General features: G+C 39.3%; 1 protein-coding gene across 14 annotated transcripts in view; it reads left to right on the forward strand.

Moving 5' to 3' along the window:
* SCML2 (Scm polycomb group protein like 2) overlaps window positions 1–22478 on the forward strand; it is a 75567-nt gene that overhangs the window by 47732 nt on the left and 5357 nt on the right. For all 14 annotated transcript variants that reach the window (XM_030020277.2, XM_041124816.1, XM_030020276.2 and 11 more), the window contains 5 exons: window positions 4545–4795; window positions 9593–9728; window positions 11606–11809; window positions 16273–16455; window positions 17528–17641. In XM_030020277.2, coding sequence (XP_029876137.1) covers window positions 4545–4795; window positions 9593–9728; window positions 11606–11809; window positions 16273–16455; window positions 17528–17641 — 888 coding nt within the window. The remainder of the gene's footprint in view (window positions 1–4544; window positions 4796–9592; window positions 9729–11605; window positions 11810–16272; window positions 16456–17527; window positions 17642–22478) is intronic.

A 22478-nucleotide genomic window follows, 5' to 3' on the forward strand; every position in this document is an offset into this window, starting at 1 on the left:
TATGGCTCTCTTGTTTAATTGAGGCATAAGGACATAAATTTTTATAATCTTTGGCAGTAAGCTGTTCTGAAAAATTGCTAATCTTTTTCACCTCCTTTGCCGGTTGTCAAAACTATCATGATAATAACTTACTGTATTAAAGAAGGTTAATTTTATAGTTAAAATCCCGGGCTAGAACACAGGAGGTATGTTTCCATTACTTCTGCTGTGGAATGCTCATATGGATTTAGGGTAAGTTGCTAAATCTCTTCACCTTATTTTTTTTATCTGCAGATGAGAGGAGGGCCAGGTTTTTATATTCTCAAAAGAACATTCAGCTTGTGTCTCAGTGGGGGCATAGGAACAGTAATGCAGTACAAATAGAACTGTTTCTGTCTTGAAAGAAATGCTGGTTTAAACACTGAATTACTGTTTTTACTGTCCTAATTGGCACCTTCACCTAAGGTAGCAATGCTGTGTTCCCAGAATGTACGGCAAAATGGGCCCCTGCCTTGCTTCATGTAATTTCACTTCAGCTTTTTAAAGTCTTGTCTTGTAATTGCTGCTCTGTAATACTAACTGAATGGTAGATTTCTAACGTTTAAATATTACAAATCTGAACCTTTTTTTCCCTTGCTTTCCATAAAAACATGGAGTGAAACCGTCACTGTGGATGATTTGAGGGAATTTTACTAATTAGAATTGCATGAGAATTCAGGCTTCTGAGCTGTCCATCTGTCCCATCCCCTTCCCAAGTGCTGGAGGTTTCACTGTCAAGTAGCTTCAGATTTCACAGTTGTATTAAATATCTGACTTATTCTGGTAAGACATCTTGGGGATAACATTCTGGGGTCAAATTTTGCAGTCCTGCATGTGTCTGGGCAGTCTTTCTGCTTCTACAAGCAGAATTTGGCCCTCCATCTGAAGTCTAATCTTTCATGTCCTTCTCATGCAAATGAGCTTGGTTGACTCCAATGGATCTGCTTGTGTGAGTGAGGACTGAGTTGTGGCAATGCATCTTTAGGCTGTGTGTTCCAAGATTGGATTTGGGATTTCTCTTACACGTTAGATACAAAGTTTATAGGTGTTGGGATTCTAACAGAACAATTTGGGGAAAAAAAATGAGAATATTTTGAATAAGCAGTAATTGAAAGTATGTGAAAGCTGTTTGAGTGTTGCATGAAGGTAGTCACCTATAGCCCTCACTAACATGACAGTATAACTAGAGCTCTGTGAAGTTTGCAAACGCTGTTTAGTTGCTAACATTACTATGATAAAGTATGTTTGCGTAGCATGATCTCTGCTCCTCAGTTATTGAGGATGCCGGTACAGTTTTTGGGTCTAAATAAGAGACTTGGGAAAGAATGCCATGCAATGCATCCCGCTCCTGAAACTGGAGCAGTGATTATTTGTGTAGAGGAGCAACATGACACAAATGCTTGATTTTGTTTGTGCAAATGAGAAGGCCTTTGTGATGCAAAGCAGCATCCTGAAAAGGCAAATGTGCTTTTTTGGTTGTAAATATCCCAGCTAAATACTGCAGTAATTGCAAGCAGAGCTTGGCATTTTTCCTCTCTATTCTCTTCATCGTTATATTTTAACAAGTTCTCATGAGACTATTAAAACGTCTTAGTTTTTGGAACATGTGGCCTAGTGGGGATAACTCTGTCTACAGATGCAGTGGGTTGGCAGCTTGATTTTGCATGTCTTTTCATTTCCCTCCAGATCCTGTGACCCAGCGTAACCTTTGGTCTCCCTCTGAAGGCCGGGGTGAAGGAAGTATGAGCAGGTGACTGATGATCACTGTCAATACAGCCTGCAGACAATATGGGAATTACTTTAGCAGTCTCCCACTCCCTTGCACTCCCCCCATCCTCTCTTAAATCAACAAATGCAAATAGCAGCCTCCTCATTTGCTGCTATCTCTGGGAAGCTGCCCGGGCAGCATGGGCTTTGTTGCAGTTCTGCCTATTGAAAAAAGCAGCTTCAGCCCTAGGCAGAAGAAAAAAATACCAAATGGGACCTTACCCCCCCCCTTAATGGTAAATGCTGCTAATATTTGGTCCTCTGGCGTATACAGGTAGGAAGATGCTGAGATAAGGGTATTTGATGTTTGTGGTTCAAGAGGGCAGCCTGAAGTGGTTGGAGCTGTTTGCATTGTTACTCTTTGTCTGGTAAATGTCCTTCTGGAAGGGAGTAGGGATTGCCCAGTGTCCCGAAACTCATACCTGTGCTCCTAGAACCTGTTGACATTGCAATTATCTGTGTATTTAACCTTAGCTGTGTCTTTAAGCATAGAAATGCGTTTGCTAGATTTCAGGATAGGCAGAGGCACAAAGAATTTGTGAAACATTTCTTTATGAGGTCATGATTGTTTTATTAAACACATAGTTGTGTGGCACGAATAAATAAAAATAGCTGCATTTTACATTGGTGTAAGCATAATACAGGATGCAATATGTAATATTGTATTGTACAGCATACAGTTGATATTGTTTTGCTTTCCAGATGTACAGCTTAATGCAAGGTGTCATGCAGCAATTCGGAGACCTAAGAGTAATGCTATGTCAGCATTTGGTTAAAATTCTGTTCATCTTATTTTAAGCTGTCATTGCCTATGTAAATAAGTTTGGGCATGCATAAATAAAAGGAAAGTGATAGCTTTGCATATCCAGAACATGGTCCTTCTCAGATATCTAGGGATATCATGTCTGTATGTGATGTATTAGGATTGCAACCAGCCATAATGAAGAGATTTCTTCTGAACTGCCATTTAGGAATATTAGATTAGTAACCAAATCAGACAAATAGCAGTGTATGTAAATGTTCCTATACAGCTTTAAAAATGTGTGTCAGTAGTACTTGTATTTTATAAGAAGTCTGTTTGCAGTGTGTATTTCATATTACTGTGACATTTTCTATTGCAAATGCTTAATAACAGTTAACTCCTGAATAAAAATTCAGAGTTGAAGTAACAGTTATAAAGCTAGGTGGTGGATTGTTAAGGTGAATATCACTCAGAGCTAGACATTAAAACTGTTACTCAATCTTTAAGTATGTTATTTTCTCAAGATCTCATTTCAAATGTATCTTTGAGTTTTATTTCATGTTTTATTTGCTTACCAGAAAGCCTCAACATACTAATATTTTAGGAGAAGAAATATTCCAAATTCACAAAAATCCAGGGAATTAACTATTAGTAGCCCCCAATACTCCACTTTCAGTCTGCATTAGCACTTTGGATCAGGCACCGGTGACTGACACAGTCAAAGCCCGCTTGAACCCTAACTTGCAATACTCCTACGTTGTGTCACATTTAGTTCATAGTATTTAAGGTTAGGGTGAATCACAGGAGTTTCGTCGTCAGCGAGATGCAAAAGGCTGTGGTAGGGGCAGTGTGATACTAGAAAGCCATCTAATTTTAGTGTAAAGACTTCAAATTATTTCAAATATGTTGTGTGTTCCTTTCCCACACCTCTCGTGAAGAGGGTGGTTTGATATCACAAAACCTCCTGTTTTCATCTTCTACTTACCTCTTCCATAACTTATGCATCTGCCTGCCTGCCAGCAGTCAGGCCAACAAAATAGAATATTTGTGGGACTTTTGGTGCGGTACAACTTTTCATTGAGGATATGTCCTTCTCCGTAGGTTTTGTTTGGCATCTTTCTGGTGTTTTAATCTGTCCATTGTGAAGGAAATTGTTAAAATAAAATCATTATTACTTCAGAGAAGAGCAAGTTGGGTGGAAAAGATTGTTAACTAGGAAGTTCTGTTCAATGAAATCTGATTACATCTTCCAGCTTCACACCAGATTATAATACAGTCACATCACGTACATATTGGATCAATTTTGTCTTGGGATGGGAGATTCAACAGAGAACCACTTTAGTGTTAAGAATGAATAAAAATGATACTTTGTGTTGGATTTTTGGAAGTCCTTTTTCCAGATAAAATTTTAAGTCTGGATGGCTCCAGGTAGAAGAATCTGGGTATAGTTATGTGAAGTTAATTTTTTCTAAACTGGCATCTCAGACAAATGCTCATTAATGGTAACTTTGCCTATCATCAGTTTCTCCCTTCAGTGGGATGATTTTCTTCGCTGCTCAGAATTACTTTGTAGCTCTCTAGAAGTAGTTGTCATGTATTGTAATTGTGGAAACTGCTCTTAGAGGAGAACAGATGTATTATGGGCTGTATAATTTGTGAAGTATTTTGAAAGCCTTCTTGATGAATGGCACTTTATAAATATCTTATCGTAATTAAATTATGGGAAGCATTTATAAGGTGAGTAGATTAATTCTTTTTTAATTATTTTTATTTGAATGTTTTTCTCTTAGCAAAGTCCCTCTAAAATAATGGTTATAAAGAGTTCTCTCTTTGGCTTTAATGAAGTTACATAGTTTCATGCCAACCACTTCAGTTCAAAATATCCAAGTATATTTATTTTACAATGTAAATTGTGCACTACACTTTTATTTTTTTTAAGCCTTTGTTAGAAAAGTTACTTTCCATCGTTCATTTTGAGGTTTTCCCCCCCTTCCCTTTTGTTTTTGTTTTTCCTCAGTTTCCATTACAAAGAGCAGTGCAAAAATCCAATCTTCCCCTTCCAAAGTGACCCGGCGTTCAATGCAGTCTCCACAGAAATCTGCTCCAGTACCAGCGCAACGGGGCAGGAAACCAGGTCGGGGCAAACCCCCTGGACAGTCTGCAGTTCCCAAGAAGGGCAGGTCTCCTAAAAATATTCCCCTGACAAAAAGCACATCTCATACTGAAAATCTTAAAACAAGGAAAAAAAGTTTAAAACCTGGAAAAAAGGTTAGTCCTTATCTACTACTTTACTTTATATTGCAAAATTTTGTAGTGAGATTTTTTTTAAATTATTTAATTTTCTGTCTTCTCTTCAGCCTTCAGGGCTTTACTGTTCTCAGCAGTTGATTACAAGAAAAAGTCTAGAATAGCTATTCTGGAATATTCCGTATAAGCTTCTGTGGATTATTATATTCCAGAACAAGATTACTAATTTATTTATGAGTCAGTTGTTGGTGTTGAAAAATACTATGCTGGGATAGCCATTGCCAGTAAAATCACAAGAGTCAGGGAAGCCTTTAGGCTTTTTAGTCTGGGTTGTTTTGTTTCTGAACCATATCTATAGTTTGCATAACTTTTTAATTTGTTTGTTTGTTTGTTTCGTGTTTAGAAACAAAGGATTAGGAACAGCGAGGTCTTTGTTGCAGAATTTAGGCATCTTAAGCATACAGCTGGATTTGCCAAATGAATCTCTTAGATATCCCCTAATCCTGGAGATACTAGCATGAAGCAGGAAGCTTCTTTCCAGGCAATATGTTTCTCCAGGCGTGGGTCTTAATTCTGCCCTGGTCTGAAAGAGGTGATGCCTTTCTGCCTTTCTCCCTGCCAAGCTGAGTCAGACCTGGAGTGTTGGCAGCTGCCTCCAGCTTCAGCTCCTCTGGAACTGTTTGATCAGGTACAAATTGGCACTGCTGTAACCCCCCCTTCCCGCTCCCACGTGACAGCAACACTGGTGGGTAAACAATCCCAGAGTGAGCTAGTTCAGGGAGCTAAACTGGTAGACAGCTAACCCAGCATCCAGCCCTCTTAATTTCTTCTTTGTCTGCTCCACCCAAAAAAAGCACAAATGCTACAGCTGCTGCAAGGAAGGATAGGATCACAGCAGGGCAGATTTAGGACAATTTGAATTGCCGTGGAAGTACAATCTATTTTCTGAGGCTTGCTCACCCACTGCAGGCTGGCAAAGAGGAGTAGCAATCTTGCAGTGTCTTTCCCCACGCAATTTGTGTCTGTCCCTGTGCTCCTCCCTCCTTTGCATTAGCACCAATGGCAGAGTGGAGGACGTTGTTTTTTCTGTTGGGTTTTTTTTTCCTTCCCCCCGCTGCCCCCAAGTTTGACAAAATTAAAGTTTGGGGGTTTTTCTACTCCAGCCTAGATCACTGTGGGTTATGGGATCTATTGCTAGTGGTGTGTGGGAAGAGGTGGAGTAATGGCAAAGGTGGGACTTCTCCCTTCAGCGATAGCGCTGTTCATTGTAAAGTGCTAGTGAAGTAATATTATTAGAGCATACCCAGCAGGCTCTAGCACAAAGCTGGAAGCAGGCACTTCGTTTAAATGATGACCACAAGATAAGAAATGATTCTGGGGACCAGCAATTGAAAGCCAAGTGCTGTCTCCTCTGCTGCCTGCCCCTTCCAGTTGGGTATCCAAACTGGTAGGCTATTGATGCAAGTGGTCTCCAGCTTTATCTCTTGCTTGGTGTATAGAAGTGCACAGAGGCTCAGATCAAAGAGGAGAAGGGTGCTGCCATCCAGACTCAGCTGGTGCATGGGGTGTTCTCCATAAGTCTGGGCAGCTTTAAAGGAGAACATTGAACATAAGACTTTCATTTCTTAAGAATGTACTCAGGTATGGCAGGGTGCGCACTTTCATGTAAGAGTTTTGTCCTCTGTGTCTCACGAAAAAGAAATTGAGAGGCTTTGCGTATCCTTTGAAAGAATAATTGGAGGCATCTCACCCTTAGAGGCTTCTGGGCTCTAAAAGCTGGGTGTCTGAAAGTGTCTGCTTGGAGCACTGTATTTGGCACCTGGTCTGTGTGAGGTACTTGGGGGGATTTGCTTGGGGAATGGGGGTTACCGCTGACACTCCCGTCTTGAGGCAATGCACCTGAGGTACCTCTACACACTCCTGATTTCCTCTGTGTGGGACCAGGCAACTAAGAGTTAGGTTTTGCAGAATCTAAGTTTGATATATCTAACTTGGGAGTTTCACTACATTAACTTTTGCATTAAAAACTTTAAAAATTAGCTCCTTTTCAGAATCCACAGAAGATTGTTATTGCTTTGGTACATGGTTAAATTGCCAAGATGTTGTACATATGTGCAAGCTCTTCTTTGGACTGTTAGGCCTGTTAGCATAAGGGTGAAGAGAAGAAATGGCTTTGTGGGAGTTCTGCAGAGGCAGGGTATATCTGACATGGAGTGCCATACAGCCCGTATACCTCACAATACATACACAAATATAATGCAAGTGGTATGTGCCTAGAGATTTGAAAGTGCTTCCCACCTCTCCTCCCCAGGCCGATCCGAAAATAAACCTCCAGATTTCAGGCTAAGTAATTGTGCTTCATGTGTGAGCTGGCTATGTGGTAGTTCAAAAACTGTGTATTTAGGGAGATTGGTCTATGCCTGATACTCTGTAGAGTTGTTTGACTTTCTTTGCCCTTTTAGGTTCATTACGCTGCAATGTTTATCATTGTGTAGGTATTAACTTTTATTATACAGCTAGGAATGTTGAGCTGTTGTGTCATTTTTTTCCTTCATTGAAAAGTTTTCTAAGCTTCTCCCTAACTATGAGATGCATGTTGGGTTTTGTTTTCCATTTGTCTCCCCCAGGTTGCACTGTATGTTTTTGCTCTGTCAAAATGAAGAAGAAATCTCTGTACATCTCTTTAATTATTTTAAAAGTACACTTTGCATAACAATGCAAAGAATTCCTTCCGGAATTTCTTGAGGAAGTGCCTTGGTCTGAGTGTGGATCACAGCCCTAAATTTGACCCCACAAGAAGAGAGTTTTTAAGCGTCAGGGTAAAGCCTGTGAACTTGGCCATGTGTTGCCAGACTGTGAGCAGTGCTCTCTGCAGGCAAACAGAGCTGGTGTGCCTTCCCAGCTGGCTGGGGCCAGCCGGTGACACCCTGACCAAGCTGAGCCCGGCTGGGAATGTGGCCTGCCTTGTGAAACAACATGGCTTTGGGATCGCAGTTTGCTGCTTGTCAGTTTGGGGTTGCAAAATGAGAACCTCAGCTGAGCAAGCCTGATGTGCTGTATTTCCAAAACACGTGCTCTTTCCTCCTTCTGACGGAGAAGGTAGGAAATGGCTGGCTAGCCTCACCACGCTTATGTGTTAGTGTGGAGGGTGGATAGTTCCTCTGTATTACAGTTTAGTGTTTGTATTTTGTTTTCATGCCTACATTTCTCCCATTTCCTCCTCTTTCCTCTCAAGTCGACCACCCATATTTTGCAGCATGGTGACAGACAACTGCCCCCCCAAAGAGTCCCTGCTCCAGAGGGGCCTTCAGGAATGCCAGACTTCAGATCAAAAGCTCCAACTTCCCAAGTGCATTTTTGTTCTCTGTGTTAAGGGTGGAGAGAGACCTTTCTGTCACCCAATGTTAAGATACATAGGCAATTCCTGACAAGTAATACATCACTGCTTGGTTCAGTGTCTGACCTGAGCCACCTTGTCTCATTCACGATCCAGTGCCAAGCCTTGGCAGTCTATTCCTTATATTCATGGTGATTCCACCCAGTGCCATGTTGTCAAGTAGTTTCTCCAGTCAAACCTATCTTCTCTGAACTGTAAGGGGCACAGAAATTTTCTTTGAAGTGCCCTGGATTTCAGAAGAAAGTAAATTTATTCTTTATAGATGTTGTGAAGAAGTTGAGCACTGCTGCTCTTAGGAAAGTGTATATTTTGATTCCTTTCTACGTGATTTTTAATATATTATTCGGAAAATATGCTGCTGCTTAAAGTGTAAAGGATGAATACTGCTAAATGGAAGAGGGCTTAGCCTCCCTTAGAAACCTGACTGAATTTTCACTTCACTATGGATTAATTTTAGCAGTAAATCCTTAGCACATGAGTAGCCAAGTCTCTGCTGCCTTCAGCAATGTCAAGACCTTGGGTAATCTCATATATTCCTAATTTTTTTTGTAGGTAAGAGAATGAGAACATAATCTGTTCTCATGCAAGAATAAATGGTGAAGGGAGAGGTGATGAACTTTTCTCCAATTCATTATTTCTTTTATTTCAATGTATTTTCATAGCATGTCAAAGCAGATCAGAAATGTCTTCATTGTGCATGTCTCTGTTTTAAACCCCAGTCCAAACCAAATTACAACAAAATTCTCCTTTTCTCAGGTAATGCGCGCTGACCAATTTCTAAGTCTTTGTGCTGCAGACTCCGTCTGTCATATGATAAGCTGCAAATAAGTTTGGTTTGGGAAAGGAGAAGGTTTTGGCAACCCACATGACTGGATTGTAACTACTGGTTTATTTGGTATCTTGCGTAAAGCACCAATTCCTGAAAGTGATTACTTGAGAATTTCAGCCCCTTTGAAACAAGCCGAGGAAAAATCTAGGTGCACTGTAAAGTTGACACCTAAATGTGACTCAAGTTTTGTATGGGAATATATATACAGCCCAACTAACTGATTTGAGTTGTCATAAATCCAGATGATTGGAAGGGTTTGGACAGGAAAATAATCCAAAACGCCTCTTTTGTGCTTCCTAAGATTTAGAAGGGTCATGAATTAGTATATAAAGCTCATTATTTTCCCACTTTTTAGATAGAGGTGGGTTCCTTTTTAAGTAATTTGTCTTCCATTGCCTTACTTATGTAGCTGTAAATGCAAACTGACAGTTTCTGGTCTTTCTTTCCTGGACTTTATCTTCTCTGCTATGTGTAGTACTTTTGTAATAAGGAACCACACACATTCAGTAAGATGGTAACTGATAGCAGAAAGGTTTTGCAGATTCCTTAAAAAACATGAAACATTTTGACTTTGGGTTTTTTCTCTAAACAGAAAAAAGTCTTGCCGGAACAACTGACTCCTGCATCTCCTTCTCCTCATTCTTCTCCTGAGGGGGACAGTGGCACTACACAGATACTTAAAGATGGAATTAGTTTGTCTGGGGCAACTGCATCAGTTATATCCACAGGTAAAAGACAAAGAAAAAAAATTAATGACATTTTTAGTGTGAAATGGCTTCCATTTCAAGCAAACTAGTAGTGTCATTTTATGGAAAATGTGCGGCAAACTAATTACTTTAAATCATCATCCAGCTACCTTATTTTTTAAAGATATTTGTAGGTGCCAGTGTTACTTTGCAGAACTAGTATTTTGATGTCTGCATTACAGCAAGAAGTGCTGGAGCACAGGTGCTTTTGAAAGATCTCCCAGACCTGGCAGTTTGTTCCTGTCTGAAGAAGGAAACTGTACAGTTCTCTCATGTCTGACCCACTCCTTAATGTATGAAATGGGAGTAGATGTAGCTAAAAACCCGTAGGATATTCTGATATCATGCAGGCTGTACTGTAATATAACAAAATGGAGATTTTATCTCTGTATAGCCTTACATTAAAAGAAACAGCTCAGACTGTTTAAGCCAAGTAAAGGCAGTCGGAGGAAATACATTCCTCCTTCCTCTTATGCTTGCTTGTTTTTGAAATATAATGAAATGTATCTTGAAAAGGATTGGCAAAAGAGAAATAAGCTAGTTGATGAACTAACTCATTGAGGAACTTGTAACCCTGTAGTGAAACAATTTGTATGTTGTCAACCAAATCTCAGAACTTTCTAAAAACTCCATAAATTATGATAATTTTGTTTGGGGTGCTTTTTTACATTTAAAAACTGTTTTACAATAGAAGTTGTCAGGCTCTTCTCACTCCCAAGTTCAGTCATGGATGAGAGGAAAATAAACCTTTCAGGAGGCAGTTGTTGTTGAGCCCAGACAGAATATGCCATGAAAACTATTTTGCTGATTTGTATCTTTGCTTATTTGTACAAATAGGTTTCCTCCAATTTACAGGCATCAGAGAGTGAGCAGATATGCATGAAGATATAAGATCATTAAAACACTTACAGAAATACTTCATTTTTAAAAATCCATGTTTTTAACTAAGCCCAAATATTCCTACAGTTCAGAAAATATGGCAGTCTTTTGTATAACAGAATGCTTAGATTGTCTGCTTAATCACCACAGAGGCACACTTTTTCATTAAGCTCTAATAATGTCTTGGGTGCCTTCCTGGTCATGTGACAGCCAAGGCCAAAAAGAAAAAAAAAAAAATCTTCTGTTATGGCTTTTTCCCACGTTTTTTCTGCCTTGCCGTTCCTTTTGAAAGACAGTTTTGCATAGTCTCTATAAAAAGTAATTTCTAAAGTCCTATTTGATTGTTTTGTGCTAACCACCTTACAGTATTTCTAGAGAAGTATGTTTATTTTATTTAGCAGAGAAGGCCAAGTTGCTGTGTGGAAATCATATATGAGTGTCTTGGGGCTTCTGAAGGTACAAACCTTCAGTAGCCATTATACATGCACACAGGACCATGCACACATGGGTGCTTCAGAATGAGCTTCAGTGGTAGGTATATACCATAGGGTTGTCTTTGTTGCAGCTTCTCAAATAGGACAAAAATTAGGGAAGTAACTTGGCAAGGCCAGCTTTTTAGAATCGCATCTTGATAGTTTAGAGTACCTGCCAGTAATTCTTACTTTATTGGAACTAGTGTATGAACAGAGATTAGTCAAAATAAAAGATAAGCACAGATTATGACAGCTTTGTTATGTTGGTGGGGTAGAGAAAGGCTTTAGAGACCAGAAAGAAGTGGGTTTAGGACTCAGGCAGGAGAACCTTGGTGGAAGACAGAGAGCGCACTTTTTGTATACTCTGCAAGTACGTATGCATGTTCAGCTTCTTGAGTTGACAAGTACATCTTTTCTTCAAGATTAACACTAAAAAGGCGGTTTGCAGTTGTAACTTGGAAACATGTCTTAGTTCCTTGGCGGTAAATATGGCTTGTTCTTTTTCAGTGTGTGTTTATGTCAACAAGCATGGAAATTCTGGGCCTCACCTGGATAAGAAGAAGGTTCAGCAGCTTCCAGATCACTTTGGACCAGGTCCTGTCAATGTGGTACTTCAGCAGGCTGTACAGGCTTGCGTGGATTGTGCCTATCAATCCAAAACAGTCTTTGGATTTCTGAAATCTGGCCATCATGGAGGGGAAATGATAACTGGTATGTGAAGATGCTTTGTTTCTTCTGTTTCTTCACTTGGTTTGCAAACTTGAGGTGGGGCAGAAGAACTGAAGTGGCTGCAATGAGTTTATATCACTTTTGTAACTATTTAAGCACAGTCGAGAACATGTACTTGTGAATTCTTTTATTTACTAAGCGAGTATTGGTGGTGTGTGATTTATCTGACTCTGGGTCCAGGATGATTTGAACAATTCTTTAAATGAGAATTTAGCAATAGCAGTGTTAAATTACATATACACAATACAGTTAGATTCTTATACTAAGTAGAGCTCGTGCACCTCATTTAGCAGCTGTAGCCAAACATTTGTCAAGTAAACTCAGTACAAGTGAAATATCAGCTTTAGTAATTCAAGTCATTCACATAATCTTATTCATACATAGTGTTTGTGTTCTTAATGCCTTAACCAAGTGGGTGAAAAGTTTCAAACTAATGTGTTTAGCTTCCAGGCAAGTGATTCCACGTGTTAAAGTTGCTGCTTCTGCCCTTTCCCCATTCCCCAGAATTGTAGCAGTATCTTAGGTCAGTGTTCATCCACCTATGTGCCCTATTATGGAATAGGTTTATTTCTGCTAGATATTAATGGCAGGTCCACAGATAAATTATCTCTGTATCTCAAACTGTATAGCTGCTGCTTGACTTTTTTTACTTCTAGGCTAGGAAATATCCATATAGCAGTTAGCACATCAATGCATAATTCCATCACTGGCGATAAAAAGACTTTGTGTTACTTTAATCTCCTTACATTAACACCAGATGTGAAAGATTAGTGGAATACAGGTTCAATTAAATCCTCATAAAGATGTTGCTGTCTAACAATATTTAAAAAGCAGCACCCCAACCTGCATATAGCAGAACTACAGTAAGCCTTGCTTATGTACCCCCATGACTTCATTCACAAAATGGATGCTGCCTCTCTGCTGCATTTGGTTTAATGGCATTGTATACATGTGGTTTTGAAACCCATATTGCTTTATTTTTGCATGATATATGGAAGTTTATTACATTATTAATACCTTGCTATACCTAATTCAGACAGGTCAATTTTCTTGAACAAAATGCACTGAGGTGTGCATTGTCAGTATTCTGTTTGTGAGTTGTTTATCATGAAGGACTAAATTGTAGGCCAGTGGAGTATCTGGGCTGTGACTGAGTCGTTGAAAATAATTATCTCACAGAGGAGAGAGAAATTTCAGAATCTTTATGTAGTTGTGGTTTGTTTACATTCAAAAATTCTGTACAGAAAGGAATTGCTGTTCTGCACCTGGCTTTACCCCAAGGCCTCGATTCAGAGAAACCAGCTCTGTAGCGCTGGATTTGAGGAACTTGATGATGTGGACTGCTCCTGAAGCAGAGTCCTGGTCCAGGTGATAGCGAGCCACAAGACCCCAATGGGTTTCCAGTGTTCTTGAGCTCTTGCCTTCTCATTGGCGTGTCAAACAGGTTGCTGAGAAGCGGGTGAGCAAACACTCCCTGTCATTTTATCAGAAATTTGTGTAATGTATTTTGAAAAGCACAAAATGTGACTTAGGTTAATGTAGCACATTACAACCAGCTGTGCATGCGAACAGTAAGGAAGAAGAGGAGAGTTACAGTAGAATAAAATGAGGAATTACAGAATGAAATTGTGAGAGTGTTTTCTTGTAGAGTTTTTGAAAGTGTTTTTGGAGTGTGGTTTGTTGTTCAGCTTTTTTTTTAGACTGGCAAGAAAAAAAATATGTTACAGCAGAGTATAAGGAAAGAAATCTAAATCTTTTGTGGACTGATATTTTCATGATGAGTATTGTACCTGCCGTAGGAGGAAACTGTATGCTAATGAGGACATGGATAAAATAACCTTGCTAGAATACATATGAATAATTAGCGGGTTCTTTTGGTTCAGCTGCCAAGGAAAATAATTGTTTTGAATAGAATCAAATTTAGGTTTTTTCCATCTTTTCATACTCAAACAGAAGCACAAACCATTTTATTTTTGCTTGATGCATAAGGTTTCAATTCAGGCAAATATAACTGAAAGGAAATTAAAGGCTTGATTAGCAAGCCCACTAATGGTGGTGACCGTGTCAGCCCTTTTTTTCTCCTTGTAGCTCAGACACTATGGCGTTTGGTGGGATGAAATAGACTGAGGCTCAGATAAATCTTCTCAAGCAGAGAATTAAAATCAAACTCTTGGGTGAGTTTCTTCACTATCAGACAAACACATTTATCTGATAGCTTAGCTCTCAGCCTTTCTCCTGGCTTGAATCTGGTATTTAAAACATACCTACACAATGGAAGATGAAGAAATGAGAATGACTCTTCATTCCAGGGGCTGGGGTTGCACACACAAGCTCCAGTCCCTGTTTATTTGTCATTAAAGGTTGAGGTTATGGCACCTCAGCAGTACTCCTTTTTATTTTTTACCCTAGCATTTATCTGAGAAGTAAGAGGCTTATGTTGTTCCCAAGCAGAGCAGACAGTTGAGCCTATGGATCTGGATCCCACACCCTTGGAGTTCGTATGGTTGCCCTCAGGTGTTCAGAGTACAAGAGAGCTGTGTTTGCACTGAATCTTTATTTGCGGATTTTTCCCATGGTGTGTCTTGCTGAGGCAGTCACATTGCCTCAGCTGTGTCTTGCTTTACCCTCCTGACAACTCTAAGATAATATTGTTCTTTTCAATGCTTCTTTTCAAAATGAGAAATTAAGGCATGGAGAATAAGTGATTTCCCCAATGTCATATAAGAAGATCCATAAGGCTATTATAAAGCATTTTAAATTTTTGCTGTGGGTGACTACTACCTTGCAGTAAATTTGTCAGGAGATCTGGCTGTGCTAGGTCTCACAGCCCATTTGCTTTCCAGAACTGGTTGAGTTCCAAGCAAAAATTTGCCTTCGGAGACCCCTTCCCCAAAAAGGAGGTAGAGGACCTTGTGTCTGAGCCACCTGTGGGACTGTGATTCATTAGCATTTCATTTGAATGTTGAGGCTTGGAAAAATGGAATGGGCCATGGAAACACGTTGGTCTGGGATTTGTCCCTGTAGTACTGACTCTTAAACTTTAAGCACTTGCATTGGGTCAGTCTGTCATGAAAACAGATGAGAGAAGTAACACGTTGTTGTTGATGCTAGCTGGTTAACTTGCATTAATCAGAAGCTTCCTTGCATAAACAGTGTTAAGTAATTGACACTTCTGATTTCCTAAGGAAGCCTAAAATATGCTAAACCTGGGCGTTTTCTTTGATTTTGTGTATAGTATCTGTCTCTCTTGTAACACAATATGGAAATGTTCCTTAATTCAGATCTGTGAATAAAGGCTTTCTTGTCATTTCTGTGGTGGTTTTGGTTTGGTTTTTTTTTGGTTTTTTTTTTTCTTTTTTAAATGCATCTGCTCCCATGCTACCAACAAAATGTGATCCTTTAAAGCTCTACTTACCGTTTGGAAACTTATGTTAACAACAGAAAGCTGCATGACAGGCTGAAAACCAAGACGACAAATTGATGCATAAACCTGGTGTTTATGCCACTTCTTTCTATCCCTAAGCTTAAGTTACAAGTTTGTTCCTGCTTTGTCGTAATGTCTTTCTAATCAGAAGTAACTAAAAGTTTCAGCTAATGTAATGGTAATTATTTATCCGTATGTTGGTACTATCGAGTCTTTTCAAAATCTTACTAATTTTCACAAAAAAGGAAAATATCATCAGCTGCAACACTCTGTTTGGGGGGTAAGGAAGGAGTTCAACAAGTAAAAGACATAGGCACATGTCCAGGCTCTTTGTAATCACTCAGTTTAAAAGACACCAGATCCATTTGTGGCTGTTGTGGTATCTCTGCCACCTAGCTCCTGTTGAAATAAATGGGAGCTTGACCACTGTAGTGTTGACAGCAGGATAGATTTCTCTAGTGATAAAATAGCAAATGGCAAAACAGTGTCTGTAGTAAGAATTTCAGTGGTAGTGGATGCTAGCACATTACCACAAGTATGCTTAGATCAGTTAGAAACTGAGAAAAAAAAATCTTAAAGTTGTTTGCTTCCTTTTTTTAAATTTTTTTTTTTTTTTTTTTTTTTTTTTTTTTTAGCAAGTGCTGTAAAGGGTCTTTTCTGTGTTATCTCCTGCAAACAGGTGGTGGAGAGCTTGCTGTTTTTAAGGAAACAACAGAAATTATATGTAAGGTTTTGGTGATGAGGGAATAGTTGCAAGTTTTGTTATGCTGGTGTGAATCCAAAATTATTTTATTAAAATAAGTTCCCATAGAGCAAATTTAAACTGGCATGGATCCAACAGAAGTTAAAATCAGTCCTTTGGATGTAAATTTGTTAAACTACCAGAATGATTGCTTACTCCTCTCATGTCTTGTGTGGTTTAAATCAAATCTGGATGTCTTCTCCTTTAAGTTAATGATGGTGTTTTACTATACTTCATGATGCTTGGGGGGGGTGTTTGACATCATCTTCTTATTCACAGCTTCCTTTGATGGAGAAAAGCATGCCATCAATCTTCCTTCTGTAAACAGCGCATCGTTTGTCCTACGCTTCTTGGAGAAACTGTGCCACAGCCTGCAGTGTGATAATCTCTTTAGTAGCCAGCCTTTCAGCCCTTACGTGGGATGTGCACATAGTCCTACAGAGTATGACAGGAACAAACCAGGTACTGTTAAACAGCTGTTATTTTCAAATGCTGGTATTTTTGCGAATGTGGCAATTTCATGAAATGTAATTTTTAAATCTGTCTTACTATGACGTGAATTGATTGAAATGAATACCCTTCAGTTCTTAGTGAATTGGTTCCAGTGCAGTAGTGCTTTGACAGGATGGGATAGTGTGCAGAAATCGTTTTGTTCAGCAAACTCCTCCTTGTAGCCAAGCCAGGAAACATATGTATTGCACCACTGTGATACTGCGAAAAAGACAAGCTCAAAACTTTACGTGTCATTGTTAGATTTATGATCGGATCATAAAATAAACTTACAAAAAGATACTTACTGCCTTATGAGAAGGGGCTTGCCCTGAAAGGGAATTCAGTCTAGCCCTTCCCACACCAGTAAAAGGTCCCTTCTTCCCTCTTTATTCACCTTACGAAGTGGTGGCTCTAAAAATTTTACGTTCTACTATGTACAGTCCAGTCTCCTAGTAGAAAAGGTGGGGTTTGCAGGTGGCTGCTTGTTATATTTTGTATGAGGCCAATATCTTTGCTGCACCGGGAGCGTGGAGTGAGGGGGAAATGAAATGACTTGCACCAGATCTCCGATCAGGTTGTTTGCAGGGCTTGGCATTACAAGTTCCAGCCCAAAGGTTACCAGGAGTCATAGCTGAGAAAACCTTGATGTCAGGGCAATTTCTGAAGATTCATACTGGGTATGAAGCTTCCTCACAGCTGTCTGATTGATTGGCTGAGTCTGTCTTCTGGGTGCTACTTTAGAAAATAAAATATTCCCCCCCCCCCCCCCGCCACCAATGGAGAAATTATGTTTATAATTCTGTCTGTCATATGAAAGTCATTAGTTTTAACTCTTTTCAGAAAAGTAGCCAGGGTCAAGGTAATTTGGGTGATGACAGTATATAAGCTGTACTTCAGCTTTGAAAGTTTGTATCGAAATGACTGAGTCTGTGTGACACAAGAAACTGAACTGTAACCTGGTGAATGGCTGATGTGAATGACCTGGACTTCCACCTGAGCAGCTTTATGCTAGAATAATAGGTGGTGACTTGTCTCTTCACAGCAAAAGAAGAAATACCTGAAAACAGGAGTGCTAAACGATACTCTCAGGACTCTCCGCCATATTCGGCTCCTCTTTCCCCTAAGCTTCCCAGAAATGATGCTCATCCATCTGAAGGTAATTACATTATGTCAGGATTATATATGAGGATTATTTATGGTTTCAGTATTTCCAGTCAAAAAGGACCGAGTTCAACGTATGTGTCTGGTTTGTCTCTAGCCTTTGACATGTCAGGGTGAAAGTATGTTAATTATTGATCACTGGCACAGATTTTGCACTTAGGGAAGATCTACTGCAAGTTCCAGCAGTCCTTCTGCTAAACCTGCTAGCCTTTCTTGTGAAGGGGCTCAGGCAAATAGGTGACAGATGAAGCCTCCTGCTTCATATATGGCTATTTAGCAGAAAACCAATTGCCCCGAAATGGATTAGGAGATAAATGGGAAGCAACCCTTAATAACTCTAGGCTGGGGCCATTAAGTGAGGAAGGGTGTAGCTTGATGATACAATTCAGCTGAGTTTATGGTTAGCTGCCACTGAAAGTTGTGCTGCTCCTGCTTTCCTTGCCTCCTTGTCCCTGCAGTGCGTCCCAGGTCCCCTGGCTGGGTGGTGAGCTGAACCAGTGAGCAGAAGCACAGAAAACATTTTGGTGAAGTGAAGAGTAGTTTGCAGTTTACTTCTCTGGACTGACTCAGTGTGGACTCGGGTGAGCACAGGGAAGGGTTGAATAAAATGCAGCCATGGCCAGGGCATCAGCGAAGCCTCCCTGTGGCAGCTGGCTGTTAGATTGATTTAGCTCACTGATGAATAGCACCTTTTCCTGTGCTGCAGCTGAGCTGCAGCAACTGAGCACGTGTCTAGTCTTAGTCTGCCTCAGATGTGAAGTAAAGCATCTAGGTTTAAACCTCAGTGAGAGAGACTTAAGAAAATTCTTACTCTACATTTGCTACTTAACTGGTTAAGCCATGGTAACTTGGTCAATGTTGAGTCGTCCTATCTGATACATGCTTTCTGTTGCTGCATGATATTTGCACAGCATTTACAAAGGCTTTTTTGAAATATGGCAGGGATTAGTTATTTCTTCACTAGGTTTTTTTTTTTCTTCCTTCTTTTTGGAGATCCTGGGGTCATTTTGTGTCTATTAGCGTCAATGGGGGCAGAATGATCTCTTTTTCTGTGCAGATTAAAAAGTCATAGGACTACAGTTAAAGCAGAAAGGGACATAAAATTAAAATGTTCAAAATGATAGCTTATCTAAAATGTTACATCTTATTATTTTATGTATACTTAGCATATTCACTTCTTTGCATGTAATAACAGCAGCAGGAAATACAGTTCTGCATTGATTATTGATTTCTGTGTCTTTCCAAAAGAAGTACTGGCTTAAGTCCACAGATATATTGTACACCTAAGTCAGATATTTCTGGTATGTAACTTAATAAGAGTAGAGCACTTAATTATACTCAAATGAAGTTGTTTCAGTTGGAGCAAAACAAATGTTTAAGTAGATCTGCATTATCTTGTAAGAAATCTCCTCAAAGTAAACATGCGTGCATGTACTGCTTTTTAATCCTTGTTTGCTAACGGATCCCCTTTACAGATGAAGTCAGTGTACTCCTTAAAATACATTTTAAGATCAATAGTTCATTATAAAGTGCAGTTACTTGGATAAAAAATAATTAAAGTAAGTGTTTTGCCATGGTTTCAGAGGTTTGAATTTGTACTCTGCATTTCAAGACGCAAAGTGTTCTCCAGGGTTGTGTGTTTCCCATTAGGGCAATGTCCTCTGCGGAAAATCTGGAGGTAATTTTATAGCGGTCAGTCATGGGTTGGTTAGCGAGAAAGATCTGCCCCCAAAAAGCTCTGGTTCCATTGAGACACAGTTGTCTTGACATGGTTGTTTTGAAATACCATTTGAAGGCAAAATGGAATAATTGTGGGAAAGGGTCTTTCAAACAGCTCATTTTCTTTCTAATCTGCTCAGGGATATGTTTTGCAGATTTTGCTGTCTTTCCTGCTCACTAACAGTTTCTTCTTCAAGTTATGAAAGATAAAGGGGGGTAGGGTGGGGAATAACTCAGTCTCCCTCCCCCTGAAAACAGAGTGTTCTTACTACTGAGGCCAATTACATCATTCCTGTTATGTATGAGGCAGAACAACTGGCTTCTAATTCCCGGAGGAGCTTCAAGAAAACAAAACATCCAATTCCTGCTAAGGCCTTCAGTGTTTTAACAGTCTGTTGTCATCCTTACATTTGAAACATAAGGCCTTTTATTGGCTTTTTATTAATCTACCCAGAGATCAGGCATTCTGAAGTGGAACCTCCCGTCTCTTTTCCTACCACTGTTATTCACAACTGCTCAAAATGTTGAGGTAGGAGAAGTGTGTCATTCATTGCTCCATGGATTGCAAAGCTCCATTTGCTAGATGCCAATTTTGAATCAGCTGTCATACCAGCTGACCACTTTTTCAGCAAGATTGCAGCTGTGTTTTGTGTGTAGAGAAGCTAGATGGATGGAAAGGAAAGTGGATTGGACGCTATAGTTGCTGAACAGAAACACCTTCTCTAAAAGATGATGGGAAATATGCCAGCTTTTCCACCTTGTGTACGTGAATTGAGAATTTACAGTAAAATAAATTCAAATGCTGGTATCTTGGGAAAACAAGCAGAGCTGATCTTTCCCAGCCCTATTTACTATTCTTTACTTTAGGATATATAACATCAGAGAAAAATCTGGGATATAATTGGAATAAATATAATTAAATTCTTTTGTAATACAGTCAATTTAAAAAATCTTTTTGTCTTCAGAAATCCTGACAAGGATTATGTAAAACAATTATTTTTAAAAGCCCCTACATTTGGGACCTCTGCTTGTTTACTATAAAAACTACAAAAAGGTTTTTTTCTTACCATATTATATGGAGTTGACTGGTAAATGCTTAAATACTCTAGTTGAAACCTGCTGCTGCGGAGTATCATCTCCATTGTTTCATCCTACTTTTCAAGACTTCTGAAATCTAAATTTACAGGTTCAGTCAGTTAAACCTTAGGCTCCTTCATATAGTTTTGCTGTAACTATTTAAAGTATCACCTCTCCCTTTTGGCCTTGGACTGAGATTTTTGTTAGTGGTTTCATTCTTTACAGTTTTAATTTTCCCTTGGTTGCCTACCCTTTAATTTTATAGTGCATATCATTGACTACATCTCTTAAAGTCTCTCTGAAATTCTATAGAATGATGGCTTTTGTTTTTCATTTTAGTAAGTTGCTGCAGCTACTTCAAGCTGACAAATGTAAATAAGTTAGTTTTCTTGTTTGTTTGTTTTCTTTGAAAACCTCAGCAGCTGCTTCTTTACTTCAGCGATTCAAGTCTAACAAACTAGAAAGTTTTGCAGTGGTTGTTTTGAGGGTTGAGTATATGAAAGAGGAGGTCCTGTGTCCATAAAAGCTTCTTTATTCCACGACTATCAAGTTTAGTAAAAGATGTTACATCATCTTGCAGATCTTGCCTTACTGCATTCACTACGTAGGGAGCTGGCTCTCTGAGTGCCTTTGTTCCCTTTCAGGATTATGCTATCTGAAGACCAAAATACACTTAACAGTTCTTCACTGCACTCCACTTTTAAACAGGTTCCAGCAGAGAAACTAAGACCTCATGAAGCAAGTTGAAAACATTCTTGAAAAGCTCACTGGATTTTTTAGGAAAATGCTCTTCCTTTAGTTTTAATTGGGTATTTGCCCAAGAAGTTCTTGAAAGTTGTCATATAAGAATGGTAGTAAAAAGCTTATTTCAGGAACTTGTTTTGCAGAACATACCAGTTCTTATTCCAAAGAATATGCTGCTTCACTAGCATATGTTTTATAACTTCACTAGAGTGGTTTTCAAGATGGTAGCGTGGGGTTTACACTTCTGTGAACCTGTTACTTATATTTTCCAGCTCTTAACTCTGCTGCCAAAGTAGCATTTGTTTCATACAGATTTGTACATCATGCTTCCAACTTCTTTCTCGGGCCAGATATTGGCCTGGTGCAAACAGAGAGGAATACATATGATTGCTAGAGAATGGAGTAGTGTTCTCATTGATTTGGGGCTGGATTTTTTCATCATATGGCATGTTTCTCCCAATCATGGCATGTTTCTCCTGAATTTGGTTGACTGAGGCTGGAATTTTCAGTGATCAGGCAAACGTGGCTCCTGTCTTGTGGCACAGGGAAAGGGACCTGCTGAACTCCGCTCATCTGGCTTAGAAACAGTATTGACAGGCTCTAAAAACTCAGGAGTCTTCTAAGTGAGCGTTGTTTGTGTTTTGCAGAGTAGAAATTAGCTGAGAAGTCTTAAGAACTAAAAAGGGGAGTGTTGTTATACTCCCTTCCTGAGACCTGATTTTTTTTTTTTTTTTTAACTTGCTCAGGGGGTTCAGTAATTTACATATCTAGCTTTGCAGAGTCTGTGCTCATAGACCCTGCCCTGTGCAAATAACTAACTGTATGTAGATACAGCGTTGCTGTCAAAACATGTTATGTTACTGTGCTGTACCTGGCACTCACAGCCATCTGTGGCTTTGCCTGTGTAACCTGTTCAATTTTTAACAATGGCCTCTATGTCTGAACATATTGGGATCTAGAGATGATAATTGTCCACTTGTTCATGTAGTGACTCCCTCTGCTGCTTAGAACAAACTAAACAATTGTTAGCTAACATGAGAGTTTTTATTTATATTAAAAATTTCTTGCAAGGTAAACATAACAAACTCTTAATGGTTAGCTTTTTGAGAATATGTTTAAAAAAAGATAATGAAAATGCTTGACTAAGTTTGCTTGATGTATCAGTATTAACATCAAACAATTTTACCCCCCAAAATTTCCTCTGTCACTTCTCTGTTCATGGTATTTAACAAATACAACTGAAATGATATGGAAGACTGTCTCAAAGTTGACATATTAAATCTTTTGCTACA

This window comes from Aquila chrysaetos, chromosome 7 (assembly GCF_900496995.4).
Source record: "Aquila chrysaetos chrysaetos chromosome 7, bAquChr1.4, whole genome shotgun sequence".
Lineage (NCBI taxonomy): Eukaryota > Metazoa > Chordata > Aves > Accipitriformes > Accipitridae > Aquila > Aquila chrysaetos.